Source organism: Salvelinus alpinus, chromosome 5 (assembly GCF_045679555.1).
Source record: "Salvelinus alpinus chromosome 5, SLU_Salpinus.1, whole genome shotgun sequence".
In the NCBI taxonomy this organism is placed as follows: Eukaryota; Metazoa; Chordata; class Actinopteri; order Salmoniformes; family Salmonidae; genus Salvelinus; species Salvelinus alpinus.
Genome location: NC_092090.1, coordinates 44,241,384 through 44,265,365, shown reverse-complemented (window position 1 = coordinate 44,265,365; position 23,982 = coordinate 44,241,384). Strand labels below are relative to the sequence as shown.

Genomic DNA, 23,982 nt, shown 5'->3' with positions numbered 1-23,982 from the left:
AGACTCCTACAGTATACAGTATGTACTGTGTTGATGGTGGGATGTCTAGCTAACACATTGTCTTGTGTCTTGTTGGCAGAAGTTCCAGAGTATTCCTTTGATGGGCGGAGTCATGTTCATTACCAGTTGGCATCTCCTCTGCCAGCCCGGCGGACCCAGGTACAGGTTCTGGTCCGGACCCGCAAACATGGTAGTGCCATCCTCAGCCTACTGTCCAAGGAACAGAGTGAATACCTGCGCTTAGAGGTGAGACTGAGCTTTCTGTGTGTGTGTGTGTGTGTCTCCCTGTCTCTCTCTCTCTCTCGCTCTCTTTATATCTTCTCTTGACTCACCCGTTTGTCTTTCTCTTTATATCTTCTCTCGACTCACCCGTTTTGTCTTTAAATCTCTGTTTCTCCCGAACCATGGGAGCTCATAATATGCTTTCATGTGCCCATAAAATGTCTCTCATCATCCCAACGGCGCGATTGAGGTTAATCGTAACATTAGTGTCATCCGTTATGTATGCTGCTGTTTTTACAACATTTTCTCTCATCCCCCTAACCTTCTCCATCATCCACATATCTTTGCTACAATGCCACAATGTGGGGAGTGGATTCATCACAGGAACATAAATGTCAGGCGTGTTCCATGTGCAGCCAGTGTGAAATGCACCAATTCGGCAAACCTCCTCCGACATGAACCCCTAAACAGAAGTGCAACGTTATAGCGCGGTGTTTGCTTGTAATCAGCCCTACACTCTCATGCGTTTCTCTTGGCTGAGCGTATGCTCAGTGTGCGGTGGCTTTCAGAAGGAGCTTGAGATGCGCCTCACACTCCAAGGACTCCTTGTTTTTAGGAAAAATAGCTTCTTCTTCTTTTTTTTTTTTGGCACCTGCCTCACGGTGACGTGTTGAGATTGCTGATTGCGGCTTTTTAGTTTTTCTCTCTCCTTTCTCTCCGCTCTCCTTTATAAATCGCCACTGGTTCAGTTATCTGTGTGCTATCAGACTGGCGCGAGGAGAGCGCTGGGATGTGCTGCTCCCTCTGGAGTGGCAGGTTAGAGATTTCATTGGCGCAGATCACAGTGCGACCCGTGTGGTTGAAGCCTCACAGTGGTAGCCCACTTCCTTTTTCATTCCCTCTGTCTTTTTCGCGTCCTCCGTCCTGATGGAGGCATGGAAGCTCCTGGGGTTTCTTGGGAGAGAGGCGTCTCTGATATGTAAGGGGACCCACTGCCCAGTGGGTAGGCTAGCATTAACTGTCACTTCTAGCCCTGGTGATGGCATAGCAAGACAACAGGGGGGATAGTTGCCATTTTGACATTGCTAACACCAATAAAACAAAGAGGAGGAGAAGCCTTGAGCAAAAGCCCTCCTCTCAATGAATACTCCTTGTCTGGTAGCCTGAATATAGACTCAGGAGCATATTGTACCGGTCACATGTCCTCTGCCCTCTCTCCCTACGCCTTGATGCCTTAGATTATGAGAGATGCACTGAATCCCACGTGTATGCAAGATCAGAAACGTTTCTGATTGTCTGACAGCTGTATATGGCTTTCTCTCTCTCTGCCTACACACTGTGTGTGAATGGGTAGGTAGCATGGATCAATAGTACTGTCTAATGAGTGAGCTACTTCCTTCAGCCAGCTGGGGGTTATATAGAACGCTTTTGGAAGTAATAAAGAGGGTGCTGATCTGGAAGGACGTAGAGATAATATACTGTACACCGTGATAAGACAGAGTTCACATAAGCATTCACGGACTAATGCAGATTGGGGACAGAGCAGCGCTCGCTGGGTGCAGTAGAGGGAATTGCCAGCCACCCTGAACCTCCGTTCCCACCTGAGAGAGAGAGAGAGAGAGAGAGAGAGAGAGAGCATGAAGCAGAGCACATTCCCATTCAGCTATAATTGGGGGGGAACATGAGGTGCCTCGGCAGCACTCGCTTAGTCTGGTAAAAGCGCCATCCCACTGAGGTCTAAAGATAATTAATAGTTCATTAGGAAACCTTGAAATAAGCAATGGTTCATCAGGGAAACGACCTTGGAGCCATCTTAGTGGAGCTCACTGCTTTTTCTCATGCATCTGAGCCAGCTGATGTGGTGGTGTATCGAGAGGTGAGCAGTTCACAGTTTTAGCCTTTTAGCTTGGGGGGAGGAGTAAAGGTTGAGGTATACGTGAGAAACTCTGCCCCCATCTCCTCTCTTTTTTCTCGTCTCATACCTCTGTTTACGTCGACATCAGCGGTGGAGTAAAACGGAGCGTTTGCAAATTATGCTCAGTGGGAGCCTCTCGCAGGAAAGAACATTTTTTATTGAAATGAAGGTTGCTTCTCACCATATCAATGGCCCGTAGACTAACACTCGCCTCATTTTGGATCTGCGTGCCTGGCTGCAAATAAACCGTTTGTCTCCAATGAATATTGCTCTCTGAAAGTCAAGTGATTAGCATTCGAGCCAGGCTGAAATGGAATCGTTTTCTTTTCAAGATTTGAGGAGAGAGAGAATCTTGTTGCATAAAAAAAATGTATGTTTCATTTCATTGGTATATTCTGCTTTCTAATGAAAACTGTCAGGCTTGGTGGATCCAGGGTAATAAAGGTGAGCTTCAACAGAAGACAAGATAAAGTTGGCCTCGTCATGTTGTTTTGTTGAGCTAGGATTTACCAGTGAGATTGGGACTGAGATCAATGGAGCTTGTTGTTGTGAAACAGAGTGGAGAGAGAGAAAGAGAACGAGGAAGATAAGAACAAAGATAGGAATAGGCCAAAGGACTGAGAGAGAGGTTGGTAGAGATATGGAGAGAGAGAGAGACAAAGAGAGAAAGAGAGACAGAGAGAGACAGAGACGCAGAGACAGAGACGCAGAGTTAGATGTAGATGCTAGAGAAAGGAAGTTCTTTGAAAATGTGAGCAGCCCAGAAAGTGATTGTATGTCATAGAGCCCAGATGACCCACCCTCTAGAGGAAAAGTTAAAAAGAGAGTTGCTGAATAAATGGAGGCGTATTGAATTCCCCAGGCCCTGATGTTTCCAATTACGGGGGAGCTATGTTTAATTCAGTTAGTGTGTGGCAGGGTCCTATCAGAGCCAGCCCTCAGTGATTATACTGTTTCCTCATGGTCCCAGAGTCACAGAATCATCCTCCTCCTGCCATTTTTCTTCCCTCTATCTCCGTCTTTTATCTGCCCTCGCATTCATGTCCTCTGCCTGTGTATCAGAAGAGCTATGTTGGTTTATTGAGTGGATTGTCCAACTGCTATTGGCTTTGTTTACTGCATGTATACTGCATCTTAACTCTCTTGGTTGTTGTGTATAGGGGTTTGTTGGGGTGGACTTAAGAGGGGTCTCTGGAATCTTCAATGATGAAAAGTATTGACTCTCTCCTCTACCCTTCTCCTTCTGATCTACTAGGACCTACTGTCCTACTGCTATAACTCTCTCTCCGCTCCTCCAGATCTACCAGGACCTACTGTCTGTCTTCTATAACTCTCTCCTCTCCTCCAGATCTACCAGGACCTACTGTCTGTCTTCTATAACTCTCTCTCCTCTCCTCCAGATCTACCAGGACCTATTGTCTGTCTTCTATAACTCTCTCCTCTCCTCCAGATCTACCAGGACCTACTGTCTGTCTTCTATAACTCTCTCTCCTCTCCTCCAGATCTACCAGGACCTACTGTCTGTCTTCTATAACTCTCTCCTCTCCTCCAGATCTACCAGGACCTACTGTCTGTCTTCTATAACTCTCTCCTCTCCTCCAGATCTACCAGGACCTACTGTCTGTCTTCTATAACTCTCTCCTCTCCTCCAGATCTACCAGGACCTACTGTCTGTCTTCTATAACTCTCTCCTCTCCTCCAGATCTACCAGGACCTACTGTCTGTCTTCTATAACTCTCTCCTCTCCTCCAGATCTACCAGGGCCTACTGTCTGTCTTCTATAACTCTCTCCTCTCCTCCAGATCTACCAGGGCCTACTGTCTATCTTCTATAACTCTCTCCTCTCCTCCAGATCTACCAGGACCTACTGTCTGTCTTCTATAACTCTCTCCTCTCCAGATCTACCAGGGCCTACTGTCTGTCTTCTATAACTCTCTCCTCTCCTCCAGATCTACCAGGACCTACTGTCTGTCTTCTATAACTCTCTCCTCTCCAGATCTACCAGGACCTACTGTCTGTCTTCTATAACTCTCTCCTCTCCTCCAGATCTACCAGGGCCTACTGTCTGTCTTCTATAACTCTCTCCTCTCCTCCAGATCTACCAGGGCCTACTGTCTGTCTTCTATAACTCTCTCCTCTCCTCCAGATCTACCAGGACCTACTGTCTGTCTTCTATAACTCTCTCCTCTCCTCCAGATCTACCAGGGCCTACTGTCTGTCTTCTATAACTCTCTCCTCTCCTCCAGATCTACCAGGGCCTACTGTCTGTCTTCTATAACTCTCTCCTCTCCTCCTGATCTACCAGGGCCTACTGTCTGTCTTCTATAACTCTCTCCTCTCCTCCAGATCTACCAGGGCCTACTTTCTGTCTTCTATAACTCTCTCCTCTCCTCCAGATCTACCAGGGCCTACTGTCTGTCTTCTATAACTCTCTCCTCTCCTCCAGATCTACCAGGGCCTACTGGCTGTCTTCTATAACCTGGGAGACGGAGACTACAACCTGACACTGCCCTCCTATCGCCTGGACAATGGTGAGTGGCACGATGTCTACATGGATCGTCACGACAACGAGCTGACCCTGCGTCTGGATGGGGGCGGGGGCAGACGGGAGGCCAGCGCGGCTCCAGGCCGGAGCCGAGAGATCATCACCGACCCAACAGTGGTGATGCTGGGAAACGCCTTCCCCTCAGGCTCCAACAAGAGCTTCCAGGGTGAGAAGACTGCAGGGAATGGGGCATGATGGGAAAGGGCTAGGCTGGGCGTGCGAGGCAGACAGTTAGTGACAGATGGAGAACAGAGCTTTCTAAAGTGCAGCCAGAATTAGGGGCTTTATCAATTCATTATCCGCTTTTTAGTGAGATTACAAAGTATTGTGTTGCCGATTTATAAATGATTCATATGACTGGTGAATAAATCATTCACACAAATGCATCTTTAGAGTTAGGGGGATGATGGCTGCCCTAGGGGAGGTTAGTACGAGATGGATAAAGTGTGAGGCGGGCTATGAGAGTGTGCAGTGCAGTGCTGTGGATATGGCATGTGACATGCAGGGAGAGAGACAGTAGAATGTGCAAATACAAGGGTGGTCAGCCAGCTTTGCCTCGGGCAGAAACAGACAGTGTGCGTGTTTATTAAATGGACTTTAAAAGCCTTTTCCCTGAAAGACTAGTGTGTAAGCGTGTCAGACCATGGCAAAGAAAGTAAGTGGTGTGTGTGTGTGTGTGTGCTTGATTATCATTCTGTCCTCTCCTCTCGCTTAAGGTTGCATGCGGGACCTGAGGCTGAACGGTCGATACGTACCTCTGGATGGCCAGTCCAGAGACGGGGTCTCTGTGGTCAGCTCCCAGGGGCTCTCCGTGGGCTGCTCCTCCGACTCCTGCAAGAGGAACCAGTGTAGCCCCCCCTTCACCTGCGTTGACCTCTGGAGAGTCCATGAGTGCAGGTACGCACAATCGAACACAATGATCAAATCTCTCTCTATATCTTATGCAAACACACTGAGGCTCTCTCGGTCTTCTCCAAGGACTACAGCCTCAGAAGCCAGTGGCTCATCCTCCTGCAGCCTTTATTCTTAGACAAACATCCCCTCACCCCCCATCAGTCAAAGAGGCACAGTGCAGGGGGCCTGGAAAAACCTGGCCCTTTGATACACCTCAGTCCTGCGGGGCTGGCTGTAAACATGCCTGAGTCAAATGTTGACAGGCAGTGTGTGGGCAGATATTTGACTCGGGCCCGCTGTTCTAGCTCCTCTCTCTGATCCTGGTAATGGTGGTGATTTCAAGAGGCTGTGGAAAGACACAGGGATATGTTGTTTTTCGACAGCCTGCAGGCTGCTCATCCTCACTGCTGCTCGTCAGCCTGGCTAATGCTCTGTGTGAGTTCTGCAGGAGTCCAACTGGTTTCACATCATACGTGTGTACGCCAATGTCTCTGTGTCTGGGCGTATCTGAATCACAGAGCAACCACACCGTAACATTTGTTTCACAGAAGGAGAAGCAAGATACAGGTAACATGGAAAAGAGTCTAAATCATGAGTAACTATTTCATTGAGCTACTGTACATTGATTTTGACAAATGCACTGTGTTATCCTCAGAACACAGTGGAGAACCAAAATAGAGGCAGGAAATCAGAAGGGAGAGATCTAACCACTGTTTTATCTCTCTCTTTGTCTCCTCTTGCTCCTCCCTCCATCTTTTTTAGATGTCCCCCTGGCCACATGGTGAAGGTGAACGGTACTGGAAAGTTCTGCGTCTACACCCTGTGTGCCAGTCGGCCGTGCCACCGGGGCACCTGCGTGGCACAGTCGCCCTCCAAGTTCACGTGCCACTGCCCCGAGGGCTACCGGGGGCACCACTGCGAGGTGGCGCTGGCCATCTACCGAGACGACGTGGGCCTGAGCTTCAGCTCCCTGTTCGCCATTTGCATCTGCTTCATGGCTCTGCTAGGTAGCTATACCAACTACTGCCTGCTCTGGCTCTGGTGACTGACCGCCCCACCTGCCTGCCACCTGTCTGTCTGTCTCTCTGTCTGCCACCCCTCCGTCCAACTGTCTCTCTGTCTGTCTGCCTGTCTGTGTCATCTCCATGGTAACACTGGACATCAAATCCTTCCCTTTTTTGCTCTTCTCCCCGTCCCGTTCAACCTCTTGTCGGGACCATCAGCTGAAGTAGAACACTGTGCTGTAAGTCCATTGACAGGTCTAGTAGAAATTGCCTGAGTCAAACAGTGACAGTGTGTGGGCAGCGTATGGACCGTGCTGTGGTAGCAAGGTCCAGCTTACACTCTAGTTATAACAGGCAGTGCAAATGAGTCCCTTTTGACCTTTGACCAGTACTCAGTAGTCCACCTTGATACGTGCCTTTTGGTCAATCTAGTGTCAGCCAGTCGTAGTCCGTCACTAGATCAGGTGTTAATGTGCTGGCCGTCTCCCGCGGTCCTCCCCTCTACCCTCATTGGACAGTCAGCTTCAGCCGTCGCTCCAAGCAGACCAATAAAAACAGTTTGCTGAGCTCAAAATGATAATTTCCCCTCTCGTACCTTTGCTTCATTTTAAAGGCAACATGACCTTGATCATCCACAGCCACTGTTGCTTTTTTAAAGTGTTCATTACTTGATTTGTAGGCGCACAATGTGCTGTTTACCGAAGCCCAAAGAAATTGAGATCAATGCACTAGGGCTTTGGATAGAATTTCAATTGGCCAAGCATTCCACGCACAGAAACTTAAGTATCAAGAGAGAGGTTTTCTTCCCAGCTGCATTCAATCCAGTTTGTTTGGAGTCAATCCAAGCAGCTGAATAACTGGGTAAAGGGCTCTGGGTCTCTTGACATTAAGCCGAACAGAAAGCATCTCATTCTGAGGCTTCCTTTTCTTAACGGCTAATAGGTTTATGGCATGATGCGAACGCTATACGCCTCCACCTCCTCACCCACTCCAGTTCCTCCTCTCACCCACCTCTCTCCTCCGCTGGATGCGGAAGGAACCTCTCCGTTCTCTCACACGTTCTCAGCTAGCTACTGTACAGCTGTGAGGAAATAGCGAGAGGCATTACTCCTCTTGTCCGAAAAGTAGATCTCAGTCAAGCTTGCCAGAACTATACTGGAGAGGGAAAAAGTTGTATCTGTGAAAATTACCCAATGTTCAGTTTTGCTGTCATAGACTAAAAGCTCGAATATTTTTGTTGGGAATAAGCTGTGCCTTTTGACTGCAGTGTGTGGGTGTCTGTAGGAGGGTGGTGTTAGGCTCAGTTAAAGGGTCCAGCTTTTAGGTCTTGCTTGTTAGATCAATGATCGGTGTGTAAATAAAGATGAGTGTGTAGCCCTAAAGGACCTGTTCAGGCCCATAGAGCCACAGAGATAATAGCAGGTGTAATGCACCGGGTGTGTGCTGCCAAGGTGCCTTATATTGAGGGGCAGAGAGGACATCTCACCAGATACTGTACCTCCTGATATTTGTGTATTTTCCCACAATTTGAATAGCCAATAATGCCTTGTTTTTTGCAGACTTGCAGCCTCTTCTCTGGCTATGTTTGTTTGTATGTCTCAGTATGCCCCTTAGCCATCCAGCGGGCTCTAACCTATGACTACAGGAGCTTATGCTCTGGCTTTACACCACTGTGCCAGAGGGCTCGTCATGGGCACGATCAACGATTACGATATAATGGCGGCATCTACTGTATGACTACGGTCTGTTAGTCTGCAGATGTTTCAAGGTTGTCCAGTGACCTCAATGATAAGGGACAAATGCAAAAGGCACAGGTGTCCACAGTGTACAGGAGTAGGAATTTACAGAAAGAACCCCCTACGTGGTGGAATGTACAGAATAAATCCCTGTTTGACTCCATAGTAGGGGTAGCTGATTGGGTAACATGCTGTGGTTGCCGGACTAACCTCTCCATCCGTGAGAAGAGCCTCGCTACCCATGGAGCTGGACTGCTTGGGCCAGCGTGGTGCCAGGCTCTGTTCGGTGGTTGCGTATCCGTGAAAACACTCAGGGTTGCTGATGTGGAAGTGAATTGACGAGCAGTGTCTTACTGCTTCCTCTCCTCACGCCAGGGCGCCTTATAAAAACACAGTGAGTCAGAACTCTGAACTGAGAGGGAGAGATGGAGAGGCCTCACACACATCATCCTATTAATGGTAATTAAACCAGATTGCACCTCGAATCACTCTACTAGAATACACAATGCGCATGGCAATCCACACAATACAATGCATTGTTTGTCCAATAATGTCTTATCTGAAATGGAGAGATTGATGTACTTCTCAATTCATTTTATTGAATGAAATGGTATCACATCACCAACTGCTACCTGAATCACTCAGTAAGACATTTCTACGCATTTTTTTGTGAGAGTGTATTTTACTCAGCGGCATCCCCAAATGGTTGTCAGTGCGATTATTTTATTTAAATTGAGAGGTTCGGGGCTGAAATCAGTGACCCAACAAGTGGTCCTGTTTATGCCACGGCCAAAAAGCTCAAATGCTGTTGTGACGCAGTTGAATCTGCTTGTCACGCGTGCTCTCTCACCAGCCTGCTCGTTATGGCGCACACCTGACACCTCCGTTACCATCAGCGCATTATGACACTCACCTGGACTCCGTCACCTCCTTGATTACCTGCCCTATATACAGTATGTCACTCCCTTTGGTTCCTTCCCCAGGCGTCATAGTTTCTGTTCCAGTGTTAAGTCCTTTGCGTTGTTTGTGTTTTTTGTTTGATGTGGCATTTACTTATTTTATTAAAACACTCACTCCCTGAACTTGCTTCCCGACTCTCAGCGCACACCATTACACTGCTACTCTCCTCAAATGTCCCCATACTTGTCAAATTCCTACCTGTATATGGTGTATAGAATTACATTTTTTTTAATGAATATTTAAATATGTTGGACGAACGTTAGAGTAGAGCGATACTATTTCATGTACTTTTGAAATGACTGAGTTACAAGCATCCTTTTGTCACCATGTAAAGCTCTGTGCCATAAGATATTTTAATCACATTTATAATAAAACACTATTCTGAAAACCCGTTTTGTCTTCATAATTTGTTTTCCATACTCATATCCTCGTCTTTCTCTGTCATTTCCATTGTTCTGATTCAACCTTTGTTCTTAAGGTTTCTTTGTCTTTAATCAGTAATATTTATGTTGTCTTCTTCCTACTTTTTTACTGAAACGGCTTGTTGATTGTTGTCTGCATAACCTATATTGTTTGTCCAATAATTCACAGTAAACCTGTTATTGACTAATTGCAAAAAGTATTGATCTCTAGCAAGATATAACATCAATTATCCATCATTAAGCTGTAGGGATACAGAGAGAATGTTTCTAACTACACTGGTACTGAGTGTTGTCTACCAGCTGTGTGTGTAACAACAGGTTCTAAGAGACTGTAAATCTGGCAAGTGAGGCTACACACTGAAAATGCATGGTTGAAAGGAATGGAACAGCTTGGTTCCCCACTATTTCAAGGTGTTGACTGATAATTCTGGATAACTGACGTCCACCATATACGCACGCACGCACGCACGCACGCACGCACGCACGCACGCACGCACGCACGCACGCACGCACACACACACACACACACACACAGACTTCCCAGTGTGTATGTATTCATGTGTGTGTGCACTGTAGGCTCGGCCTCATCCCTGCAGTCCTGCACTCGGTTCCAGATTAGTTTAGCTTTTCATCCTAAAGTCTGAGTCTGTTGTGAGGTGGGGTTGAAAAAGTAGTCTCAGTAGAGAGGAATACAGCTCTATAAAATATCCCTCTTTTATGTCTCCTCTTTATTGTCCTGCCTGTATCCGGATTAGTTTCCACGGCGACAGGCATAAATGCCACAGCTGTTATACGGTGATGTTGGCTGGAGCCTTTTAAATGTGTCTCTGGACTGTGTGTCTCTTAGAAAAAAAGGGTATTTGGCTGTCCCCACAGGAAAACCCTTTGAAGAACCCTTTTGGTTCAAGGTAGAACCCTCCTGGCTTCCATGTAGAACCGTTTCCACAGAGTGTTCTACATGGAGCCCAAAAGGGGTTGTACTTGGAACCAAAAAGGGTTCTATCTGGAACCCAAAAAGGTTATCCTATGGAGTCTACACTGTGGGTTTGGAGCCTCAGCTGGCTCTTTGCTATGGATGGAATGAGGGTTATATGACAAACCATTTAGCCAGTGAGTGATAACCTGGAACCAATAGAGGTATGAGATGAGCAAAAAGTGGAGCAGAGAGAGAGAGAGTCAATGAGAGAGGACAGAAATACAGTGAGAGCGAATGACAGAGAATGGAGGGATGGCAGGGAGGGAGAGGTACACAGACACCGAAAGACAGCGAAAGGGATTAGAGGTACAAGGGATTGAACGAGAGAAAGGAAGAGAGAAATGGAAAGACACACACTGAGTAATAGATTGAGGAATGGAGGGAGCGAGCGCAGGCTCTGCTAGGCTCGCTGCAGTAAACAGCATTATAGTTTGATAGCCTTGAGCCTGCTCATTATTGACTAGGATTGATTTATTTAGAGATTCTCATCTCGCCATGCTCTCACTACAGGGATGTTCTCACTATGGGGTAACAGAGGAGAGAGGGAAAACAGGCTTGTCTTCCTCTATCCACGTTCATATGGGTCCGAGATGAGAAAAGTCTACACTATATACTGTCCTGATGCATAAAGACTCGAGCTATCGTTACACAATATGGATTTGTGCTGAAATCACACATGTAACTGTTTCAGTATTTTGCCATACGGTATGCAAAACAGTATGCTTTGCTCTTGGTTGAATTATACACTTGTCTTATAATTAGGTATTTCATGACTAGTAAATTGCAACCCTTTTCCCACTAAAAAAAAACCCAAGTGCAGAAAAACAAACAAACATTCTTCAGTGTAATAACGTTCTTTTTTTTAAAAATCCAAATGAATGCATCTTAGGACACAACATGATGCACATGCCAGTTACAGTGTCTATATTACATTTCTACGAGTGTGGTAGACAGAATAAATATTTTTTTGGTGATATTCCATAGCCTGGTATAGACTGTGGTGTGTGTTAGACATTGGGATGCATGTGTCTATCTTAGGGTTACAGAGAAGCTTGTGTGAGGTCGTTCGTTGGGTGATGCAATCGATAGTACAGGCTTTGTTAGGGTTCTGATACGAGAGGAGGAGAGAGGAGAGGAGGAGAAGAGATGAGAGGGAAAAAAATGGCTTGGAGGCAGACTGCAGCTAGCCCGCCACTCAGACCTCCTCTGCTTGGTAATCAGAGCAACAGTCCAGCTCCTGCAGAGAACAGACACACATCTCTCAATCGGAGAGGGCCTTTGAAGACACACAACCCAATAGGGAAGTCTCTATGAGCTCTGACCTGAACCTAACTTCAGAGTAACCTTTTTCTTCATCCCACAACACTCTCAATCCAAGTGATGACAGACAGTCATACACAAACACTGTGTTTTGGAGTTCGAGGCGGTGGCCTTCAGAACACACAACTAGAGCAGCACCGTGTGTCAATCTCGGAGACTTTTTTTAACACCTCACTCTCACCTAGATGAACATGTCTCGTCTTAAGACAATTGCAACATTTCAGTAATGTTGCAATAGATAGAGAAACAGACAGACATGGGATTGCATATTCCCGTGCAATAGACCCAGCGCTACAAAGCCCCCTAAAAAGCGACTAGATTTGCTTGTGACACGTGTGCGAGGAGGGTGAGCGTTGTCTTCATAAATTGATATCAATTTGTTTTGCCGGTGTTGCAGCTTGTTTCTGGCTGGGTACACCGGTGCCTAACTTCTGACGAGTGAGAGTTCACTCAGAGATTGCCCTGATAATTGGGAGATTTAAATTCAATCAGTCTCAGCCTGTCACCCTGGTCCCCTTGCTAAGTGACACCTTATCAAACTACTGATAGCTGAGCACGCAACAATCAACAGATAGAACCAAAAACAAATAAGGGCAATTGAGAGGGAGAGAGGGATATCAAAAGGGAATTTGAACAAACTGAAATGACAGACAGACAGACAGAGAGAGAGAGCGAGAGGGAGAGAGATGCAGGAGGGGAGGAGGAAATCTGAGGAATGATCAAAGCAGAGAAGTTGAGTCAAATCAGGTGTGATGGGAGCGGTACAGGATAGAGATATTTATGGAGAAGTACTGTATGGGTACATAATATACTCTAAAGGTCACAGCAGTCTATAGGGGAGGATTGATTTTGAGAGTACCACTTGCCACTCTGCAAAGAGAGCTCTTATTTGGTAGCTGTCCTAGCAGTCAGTCAGCAGTCTGCCTGTCAGGCCTCTCAGCACAGCCATCATGCTGATAATGCAATGCCAAATCAACGCAGTGGAAACGGTTCACCCAGTCACTTCTAATCAAACTGAACCAGGAACTTTCTCTCTCTCTCTCTCTCTCTGTGTGCGTCTGTCTCTTCCTCCTTCTGTGCTCTCCGGTGCCCCCTAGTGCTGCTGCTGGGCATCTTCCTGTACACCCGCTGGCGCAGTTACAAGGGCCTAAAGGAGGGCGTTTACCACGTGTCAGCTCACCATGACGGCTGGGAGGACATCAGAGAGAACGTGCTCAACTACGACGAGGAAGGAGGAGGAGAGGAGGACCAGGTAAGAGCGAACACATCTCTGTCTCCTACACACAATGGGATAATGTGCCTTTTGGTCCCTTGTCACAAACGGTTTGAACGAAGACAGTTCCAGACTGAATCTGTGAAGTGAAATAATTCAGTTTGGATTACAGGCTAGGCATTATGGGTACTACATTTGCTCAAGCACACTCCTCTTCTCCACCATGCCATTGTAACACCTTCTCATTCTGGTTCACCTCCTATTTCAACTAGGAAGCAACTCGTGGAGTGTTTGTATATTCACAATCTCCTTACACACAATTAGACATAATGTGATTATCAGATGCTTGGTGATGCTGCCATACTTTAGGTCCTCTGGTGGATCTTTAGACGTGAGCGAGCAGCAGCAAAGCACACTTTGCACACTTTTCTCATCAGGTAATCCATTACAGAGCACACCCACGCGTGTGTCATTCACTCCTCCACTCTACCGTTCCTCCATCCTCCTTTTCTCCAGGGCCCGGGCTTCCATCTCTCCAGAGTGAAGCACGGCCGTGGTAACGAGGGTGAATCAGTCTCGCCTGAATCGAATGAGCGTTGAAGTGATTGTGTGTTATATAAAAATGGATGTTCTCTAGCCCTCGTTCCAATATTTCCCCCGTGCTCTGTTGAAGTGAAACACTACCCTCGCCCCCTTCTCGTTCTCTCAGATGACTTCGTGTATTCGGCTAATACGATCTGTCACCTCTCCACTAGCAGAGAATTAATCTGGATTTTGCTCACTAAGGGAGGAAATGAAGACAGATTGTAAACGTAGACAGGTAGAGCATACGGAAAAAGGGATATCGCTGAGGAAGCTCTGCTATACTCTCTTTTTTTCTTCTCCTCACTCTCACCATTCCGCTCTATGATGTGATGTTTTACTTCTGTTTGAATCCCAGGAAGAGTAGCTGCTGCCTTGGCAACAGCTAATGGGGATCCTAATAACATTCGAAAATACTCTCTATTGCTCCATCTGTCCATTTGTTCCTCCTTTCCATTCTATTTTGACATTCCTCTCTCCCTCTGTGTGTGTGTGTGTGTGTAGAATGCCTATGATATGGCCGAGCTACAGAAGTCTCTCCAGCCCAGTCCGGCCCAGTCTGTCCAGTACAGCCGCTCCAGGGCCATCCACCAACATCACCACACCCAGCACCAACATCCCCAGCCCCAGGACACTCTTAGCAGGTTGGGCGCCAACACCGCCCTCTCCTCCTTCACCACCACCCTGCGGAGGGACGTGCCGCCCATCAGAACCCCCGCCCAGGGCCAGAGCAGGCCCCTCCTGCTGGCCAGAAAGAGCCTGTCCTTCTCCAGCCAGGACCTGGCCCGCTACCTGTGTGAGATCATCCGGGATGCTGACCAGGCTCCAGAGACGGCCCCCTTCGACTCCCTGCAGGTGTTCTCCACGGAGGGGGGAGGCTCGCTGGCCGGGTCCCTCAGCTCCTTCAGCTCAGCCGGGCTGGAGGAGGACACGGCTAGGGGCCAAGACTCCCTGAAGGATTGGGGCCCACGTTTCGAGAAACTCAAAGCCCTCTACGAGAAGACCGAGGCCAATGACCTCTGAACGCTGAGGGAGACCAAGCTACTGTACTGCAGAGACCACCAAACAGCAGGAAACTACAGAGCTACAGGAAACTAATTGGAAGCATAGGAGGAAAGAGAGAAGTTCGGGAAGGAGAGAGAGACTGATGGAGAGCTTGGCCTCTCTCCTCTCTGAGAGTGACTTATTCTCCACAGGGTTTTTCCCTCTAAACGGGCCTAGAGCGAGGCTGAGGCTGGGACTGACGTTAACCTAACCGGGCCTATAGCTGAGACTCACTGGATAATGGGAGCTGCCAATCAATGACACGGACAGATTAATTATGGCACTTACCGAGCATGGCACACAGACCTATTGTAGTGACTTGCGGTTGACAATGATTCGGGTGAAAATGTTATTATATTTGTCAGTGAAATGAATTGCGAGGATTGCCTGGCACCTCTTGGACCTTGATATACCGTATTCCGTTCTCTATGTCTGTAATACATCAGTGTTTTAAAAACTGCTTAGACATTTGATACAGGAAGATTTTTCTGTGGCCTTCCAGCGGGCTCTCTTTCTAAAATCACTTTGCTGGGTGTGCAGTCAACAGTTAACAGTTGTGCTCGTAAGTTATATCCTAAACTTCTCCTTACTTGATTTGGTTTTCTATTCACTTCACTCTCCCCTCTATTCATTTATATTCACCGGAGGGAGAGAGCTCAGAAATCAAGCTGGAGAGAAGAATAGAAAGGACAGAGGAGCTGAGGAAAGGGCCTTTTCTGTTTCTCAGCTTTAACCTTCTTTCTCAGGAATACCAAACATTCTGAACACCACCATTGCAGCTGAAGACCATGATATGAATACAAATGACTAATTCATCGTGAATGGCGGTCCAAGGTGAAAAAAAAGTGCAGAGAGGGTGGCACCCGAAGCCTCCTATAGAATGGACAGTGGACGCCCTCTGACCTTCGCTGTTGTTGCCATGGTGTTGTGGAGGCAGACATAGTTTACTGTATTCACTGATATATGTCTGAAAGGGAGTGTTTACCAGTTGTGTTAGAGGTGGCGGGAGCTTTCACTGTAAACAGTATGAGCCCAGCAGTATGAGCGATGGAAGGGAAATGATCCATCTACATGGGTAGTCACACTAAGGATCTCACCAAGGGGGGTTCAGCTATTTATCTTCCCCAAGGCTGGAGGATGATGCACTTACCCCCACAAACAGTTCTCCCCTATCATATAAACCAGGACCAATCTGCCCGCACTAAAAACCCTTCAGAAGCCAGCGTTCACTGCATTTGTGTTGTTCACCTCTGCTTTGAGAGAGGAGTGCAGCGTGGAGGTGAAATTAGCCGTATAATGCAGAAGGGAGGAAGAGTGGAAAGGAGGGAGAGTTTGTGCTCGTTCAAAGCACCTCTGGGACTCGGAGTTAAATGTGCTTGTGTGAGGAGCTGTGAAGCTCCATGGGGAGTAGAGAAGGGGACGGGAAAGGGTTTTGGAAATGGTTTGTTGCACAGCAAATGGAATAAATAAAAAGAAACGTAACCTCCCTCTGCGATAGACTAAACGCCAACGTTGTATTTCATGTATTTCGAGGTAGCGTCAGCACACCCTTCTCATTATTTTGATTTCGTTTCTATTTTTCCACTGCAGAGACGCTGCATGTTGAGCGTGACGGCATAACAGTAAAGGGTAGGAGTGTGTTAAAACACATCAGAACACTAATCCTAATGGGAGTTGATGGCGGCGCTGTCATGCTGTAAACCAAAGGATCACGGGAGTTTTAAAAGTCGATTGAGAAGTCGACATTCTGATTACGGATTTCAAACGTGCCAATTTTCTGAAGGCAGCCACAACGTGAGTTTAAAATAGGATGGGGAGATGAGGGTATGGAATGCTGCCGCAATGCAATGCTTTTTTATAGACAACAAAAGCTCCTCAAGGGATGGAGTTCTGATTCATCTTCCGAGCATGGTTGGCCAGGAATCTGGCTTATAGAGGAGCTAGTAAAAATAATAATGATTAAAATGTGAAGATTGTGTTTGGGATTCACATGATTTCTCTCTGGGTTGGGGAGAGGAGATTCTACTTTAATTTGTATCATAAATGGCTTCAACATTGTCTAATGGATACAGACATATTGTGGAATTTTATGTTTTTACCTCATTTGTATATAGAAAGATAAATTAAGTCATTGCTTTTTTAAATGTGTCAATGGAAGAACTATGGATCACGTACTGCTTCTTTAAGAAAAAGTGAACTTATCTTTTTTATCATTATCATGACCAGCTTTGAATATAGATATCTTGGTGTTTTGTATTTGCATCAATCTTCTTTCTCAATAAAGATTCATTTATTTGAATCAGTGATTTTCCTGATTGTTTGCATACAGCATGATGTGAGTTTATGGCAGGGTTCCCCAACTGGCGGCCCGAATTTGGCCCGCGTGTGGTTTTATTTTTGCGGCCCAAGTTACCTGAGCAAAAAAAATTAAAGATGTTGTTCAAATTTCATTGTTTGACATAAAAAGAAAACTGTAAAAACACCAGGAAATCAGCTCCAAATTATTTTAATGATCCCACGCATGATAGAGTCTGTGATCGTATACAAATGTAAGCAAGGTTTGAAATATATCTGTCTGGGCTTCTTGCGGTAAATTTGTCATTATGTTCCGGACCCCCGACCATCCACTCAAGAAAATTATTATTATTATTTTTAATTTTATTTTTTAAATCGGCCCGTGGCTGAATCTAGTTGATGATCCCTGGTTTATGGTATATACAGGACTAGAAAAGAAAGTGAAAGCCTCAAGCAAGTTCTTGTTTTTGTACTTGGTATCGCCATCATTGCATTTATTCTCTTGCAATTAATGTTTTGGTGTGAACATCAAAAGAATGGAAAAATGACAGCAGAATACCAAATGTGAAGAAAAAAAATAGTTTTATACAAAGCAACAGAGGAAACAAAGTCCCTTTCGATAAGAACATGGAACACTGATCAACGGTAAACTGCATTCACAAGGAAGATGAAACAACATAAAACATGATATGCCACACCAACTAGTGCAATTTCTCCACAGGCACGTCAAACAGGACCAACCCATTTACTGGGTGAACAGACAGACACAGAACAATAGGAGAGGAAATATCACAACCACCAGATTAGCAGAGTCTTCTAGATTAAACACAGTGTTAAGTAATGAAGAAGACTGGCCCATAGAAAATTGTCATCATGACTTGGAATGATTTTCAGATGGTACAAAATCTGATGCGGTCGACAGAATATTGAAAACATCCATGTAAACAATCTCCATTCAATCCCCAAAATGGAGGCCTATTTGATATTTAACCCCCCCCCCCCCGTAAGATTTTCCTCTGTAAAGTTTCAAGTTTTGACAAAGCTTAAATCATGCAAAATACAACTATGAAAAGGGACACTTGTACAACTTAGAATTTCATTTTTTCAGCACTGCAAGCAACTGTTTGGTTCAATAACATTAGACACATTTTACATCAACACAGAGATTAAATGGACAATGTTGAAGGCACTTTCATACTCAAGGTGTTCAATCTTTAAACAATAACATGATGCAATAAAATTACACACATTAACCATTTACAGTATTGAATAATTTGACATTACCCTGTTAAGTCTGAATTTGTCTACATCCGGATTTAGACTACAGTGCCTATCATAAGTATTCACCCCCCCTTGGATTTCTTCAAATTTTATTGTGTTACAAAGCGGGATTCAAATGGATTTCATTTTTATCTACACAAAATACTGTAATGTCAAAGTGTAATAATATATATATTTTTTTAGATGAATGGAAAATAAAACATGAATTTACCTGGATTAGATAAGTATTCACCCCCCTGAGTCAATACATGTTTGAAACACCTTTGGCAGCGATTAATCTTCTCTAAGAGCTTTGCACACCTGGATTTTTGTCCATTATTCTTTTCTAAATTCTTTAAAGCTCTGTCAAGGTGGTGTTGGGGATCATGGCTAGGCAGCAATTTTCAAGTCTTGCCATAGATTTTCAAGCAGATTTAAGCCAAAACTAACTTGGCCACTCAAGAACATTTACTATCTTCTTGGTAAGCAACTCCAGTGTAGATTTGGCCTTGCGTGGCCAAAAGTTTTGAGAATGACACATTCATTTTCACAAAGTCTGCTGCCTCAGTTTGTATGATGGCAATTTGCATATACTCCAGAATGTTATGAAGAGTGATCAGATGAATTGCAATTAATTGCAAAGTCCCTCTTTGCCATGCAAATGAACTGAATCCCCAAAAAACATTTCCACTGCATTTCAGCCCTGCCACAAAAGGAACAGCTGACATCATGTCAGTGATTCTCTCGTTAACACAGGTGTGAGTTTCGATGAGGACAAGGCTGGAGATCACTCTGTCATGCTGATTGAGTTCGAATAACAGACTGGAAGCTTCAGAAGGAGGGTGGTGCTTGGAATCATTGCTCTTCCTCTGTCAACCATGGTTACCTGCAAGGAAACACGTGCCGTCATCATTGCCTTGCACAAAAAGGGTTTCACAGGCAAGGATATTGCTGCCAGTAAGATTGCACCTAAATCAACCACTTCAAGGAGAGCGGTTTAATTGTTGTGAAGAAGGCTTCAGGGCGCCCAAGAAAGTCCAGCAAGCGCCAGGACGTCCCCTTGATTCAGCTGCGGTATCGGGGCACCACCAGTACAGAGCTTGCTCAGAAATGGCAGCAGGCAGGTGTGAGTGCATCTGCACGCACAGTGAGGCGAAGACTTTTGGAGGATGGTCTGGTGTGAAGAAGGGCAGCAAAGAAGCCACTTCTCTCTGGGACAGACTGATATTCTGCAAAAGGTACAGGGATTGGACTGCTGACCACTGGGGTAAAGTCATTTTCTCTGATGAATCCCCTTTCCGATTGTTTGGGGCATCTGGAAAAAAACTTGTCCAGAGAAGACAAGGTAAGCGCTACCATCAGTCCTGTGTCATGCCAACAGTGAAGCATCCTGAGACCATTCATGTGTGGGGTTGCTTCTCGGGCCAAGGGAGTGGGCTCACTCACAATTTTGCCCAAGGACACAGCCATGAATAAAGAATGGTACTAGCACATCCTCCGAGAGCAACTTCTCCCAACCATCCAGGAACAGTTTGGTGACGAACACTGCCTTTCCCAGCATGATGGAGCACCATGCCATAAGGCAAAAGTGATATCTAAGTGGCTCGGGGAACAAAACATCGATATTTTGGGTCCATGGCCAGGAAACTCCCCAGACCTTAATCCCATTGAGAACTTGTGGTCAATCCTCAAGAGATGGACAAACAAAAACCCACAAATCCTCTCCCAGTATCTGGTGCAAAGCAGACTGAATCAGGTTGTCCTTTAGGATTTTGCGTGAGCTTAGCTCCATCCCATTTCTTTTTATCCTGAAAAACTCCCCAGTCTCTGCCGATGTCAAGCATAACCATACCATGATGAAAATAAGGATACCGTACAGTTACTCAGTGATGCGTTGTGTTGGATTTGCCTCAAACATAAGGCTTTGCATTTAGGCCAAAAAGTGTATTCCTTTGCCGTTTTTGTGTTCATTTTTTTTTGGGGGGGGGGGGGGGGGTGTTGTAGTCTGTAGAGCAGCTGTAACATTTCCACTATCTACTAACCATACCCCTTATTCTACATATAACCCTAACAGTAACATAACCCTAACCCTTATTCTAAATATAACCCTAACAGTAACATAACCCTAACCCTTATTCTAAATATAACCCTAACAGTAACATAACTAAAACAGTAACATAACCCTAACAGTAACATAACCCTAACATAACATAACCCTAAAGTAACATAACCCTAACAGTAGCATAACCCTAACTGTAACATAACCCTAACAGTAGCATAACCCTAACATAACATAACCCTAACATAACATAACCCTAACTGTAACATAACCAAAACAGTAACATAACCAAAACAGTAACATAACCCTAACTGTAACATAACCCTAACTGTAGCATAACCCTAACATAACATAACCCTAACTGTAACATAACCCTAACAGTAGCATAACCCTAACTGTAACATAACCCTAACAGTAGCATAACCCTAACGTAACATAACCCTAACAGTAACATAACCCTAACAGTAGCATAACCCTAACAGTAACATAACCCTAACAGTAACATAACCCTAACAGTAACATAACCCTAACTGTAACATAACCCTAACTGTAACATAACCCTAACTGTAACATAACCCTAACCGTAGCATAACCCTAAACGTAGCATAACCCTAAACGTAGCATAACCCTAAACGTAGCATAACCCTAACCGTAGCATAACCCTAAACGTAGCATAACCCTAACCGTAACATAACCCTAACCGTAGCATAACCCTAACCCTAACATAACCCTAACAGTAGCATAACCCTAACCCTGACATAACCCTAACAGTAGCATAACCCTAACCGTAACATAACCCAAACCGTAACATAACCCTAACCGTAGCATAACCCTAACCGTAGCATAACCCTAAACGTAGCATAACCCTAACCGTAACATAACCCTAACCGTAGCATAACCCTAACCCTAACATAACCCTAACAGTAGCATAACCCTAACCCTAACATAACCCTAACCGTAACATAACCCAAACAGTAGCATAACCCTAACCGTAGCATAACCCTAACCGTAGCATAACCCTAACAGTAGCATAACCCTAACCGTAACCACAGTTGCTTAACAACAGATAGTATGACCTTGATAGCATATTGACAGTATAACCATCTGTAGAGCATCTGTATAACCATCTGTAGAGCATCTATAGATGGGACTATCTGGACTATCCAAATAAAGTGTGACCATGTTAAAATACCTATCACATGACATATTTTGTAATGACAAATGCATTTGAAACTTCACGCACAGTAAAACATTTGTATGACTTAATACAATTATTTGATCAATAGGAGTGGGGGGAAAAGGTATTTGTGTGTTGATAACCACACCCAAATAATAAAATAAAGACAGCACTTCTGAAAGTCTATTTCACACGAAAGCCTGCTGAATTTGCTATTTTCTTTAATTTTGATTTGGGCACAAATGAAAAATGTGGCACTGACTTTCCCATGGATTGATGTTTCAGAATCGTCCCAATGAAAAGTCTGGTATTTGACTAGCCACGTGCGACATACAAACGCAGTTACAAGCCTGCTAGAGTTAGCGGCAGACGGACGAGCAATATCCCCCATCGTAGTACGGATGGAAGCCTGAGCTGGAATGGGAAAGTAACTGAAGCTGGCTAGCTTTAGAAAACCCTGAGTAGATCTACTGTAGCTTGCTTCGTAGTACACCTCTCTGGTCTTTGTAGTTGAATCGGTGCTTGAAATTCAATACTTGACTGAGTAACCTTACAACTGTTGTATGTATGGGGGACAGAGGAAGTGGTAGTCATTAAAAAGCATGTCAACTACTATTAATTCATACAGTGTGAGACCATGTAACTTAAGTGATTTGTTAAGCCAAATGTTACTCCTGAACTAATTTAGGCTTGCCTAAACAAAGGGGGGTGAATACTTATGCAACAACTATATTTGAGTTATTTCATTTTTATTAAATCCGTATAAATAAATGTAAATCAATGACAGAAAATTACAATTAAATCTATTTCAATCCCATTTTGTAATGCACCAACATGTGAAACAAATCTAAATACTTGAATTTGTATTTTAGCCAGGCATACATAGACCAGTGACCATGAATATGTTAACCATTCACCTAATTCAACATTGACCAGTGGTCATGGTCTACCACACTGCAGTCCTTCTACAGAATACTGTATTATTCTGAGGTGTTGAGTTGAGGGAATACACACAGTTAATAAACATTTTCTCATTTCATTTCCATTAAAATACTGTTGCTTAAAATGACCGACGCATCTAAACTGAATTATTAATAAATATGAAAATGAACTATGTCAATGCTCAACAACATTACATTAGTATGCACTTATTAGGAAAACACAATGAAATGACTTCTCCCTCGTCAAAAAAAAAATCTGTCAGCCAACTACTAAATTAAACATCCAATTTCAATGCAACGGAATGAACAAGCAAATCCTCCTCAGTGATAGGACTGTTATGCATCACAATGAGAATGGCACTTCCCCGTGATGCACCGCAACTGACAACGTATGCAGAACTTTGCGTTTGAGTGAGAGAGTATCGAAAGAGGGATCCTCGTTAACAAGTGGAGACGAGACATGGCACGGTTTTTTTTTTTTAAAGAAGGAAAATGGCACAGGGTGCAGCTGTGCAGTCAGGCTGCAGACCCAGCCACCAAAGAGACCAGACTTCGCAATAATTACCCCCGCTGCTCTATCTTTCAATCAGCTCCCTCTCAAAGGTCTCTCTCCTCTCCTCTGCTCTGCCTTTAGTCTGGGTGAAAGCGAGAGGGGAGCCGCGAATGTTGTTGTGATGCGCCGTCATCCCTCCTCTCCTGTTTAAACATGAGCTTCCTGACACAAAGCCCTGGTTTGATATGCATGTGCTCATCTGCTCGCCCGCCGCAATCAGACGCTGCTCAAATCAGCGCCGTGTCAGCCGGACGTGATCACCTGCCTCTGGCCGCCGTGGCGCACGGCGGGATGGAAGGAGGGAGGGCGGCGGGTGGGAGAGTGCAGCCATGGTTCCAGATGAACTCGGGTAGACCAGAGAGCAGGGAGCACAGAGAAGTCATCGGGTTATCGACTTGGCAGGGAGCAGGAGGCTGAGTCGGAGACTGGGCGGGCGGGCTGGATATGGGTGGGATGTTGTTTATGGGGTATGGGGCGTTGTTTATGGGGTCCCCAGGGTCTTATTACTGGGTTTTATCCTCCATGGCCACCGGCTCGCTGTCTGCCTTGGCTCTCTTCTTGCCCTTCTTCAGCTTGTAGACGTGGAAGGTCTTGCTTTGGAACACGCGGGTGAAGAGGGCTGTGTAGGCAGGGCCGTCTGTCTTGACGGACTCACAGAAGCGAGGATGGGAGGCGTGGACCAAGTCTGGGTCGTTGTCCCCAGGGCCATCCATGATCTAATCCAAAAAACACATTAGATGCAGTCAACTGTTCAGACATAATGTATTGTCATAAGTAAATAGTACCCTTGAGTTAGATTTGTACTTGTAGGTAAGATGGGGATAACAAATCACAAGGATCCAGGGTATTCAATAATTGACAAAA

The 23,982-nt window shown here is 45.2% G+C and overlaps 2 protein-coding genes across 7 annotated transcripts in view; one reads left to right on the top strand and one right to left on the bottom strand.

Moving 5' to 3' along the window:
* LOC139576225 (neural-cadherin-like) overlaps positions 1–17,132 on the top strand; it is a 188,249-nt gene extending 171,117 nt beyond the window's left edge. The window contains exons 28-33 of the mRNA XM_071402025.1: positions 80–246; positions 4,584–4,848; positions 5,399–5,579; positions 6,339–6,583; positions 13,092–13,246; positions 14,294–17,132. Coding sequence (XP_071258126.1) covers positions 80–246; positions 4,584–4,848; positions 5,399–5,579; positions 6,339–6,583; positions 13,092–13,246; positions 14,294–14,812 — 1,532 coding nt within the window. The 3' untranslated portion in view covers positions 14,813–17,132. The remainder of the gene's footprint in view (positions 1–79; positions 247–4,583; positions 4,849–5,398; positions 5,580–6,338; positions 6,584–13,091; positions 13,247–14,293) is intronic.
* A 561-nt stretch (positions 17,133–17,693) lies between these two features.
* LOC139576226 (protein C-mannosyl-transferase DPY19L3-like) overlaps positions 17,694–23,982 on the bottom strand; it is a 42,146-nt gene continuing 35,857 nt past the window's right edge. For all 6 annotated transcript variants that reach the window (XM_071402028.1, XM_071402027.1, XM_071402030.1 and 3 more), the window contains one exon: positions 17,694–23,834. In XM_071402028.1, coding sequence (XP_071258129.1) covers positions 23,622–23,834 — 213 coding nt within the window. In that variant the 3' untranslated portion in view covers positions 17,694–23,621. The remainder of the gene's footprint in view (positions 23,835–23,982) is intronic.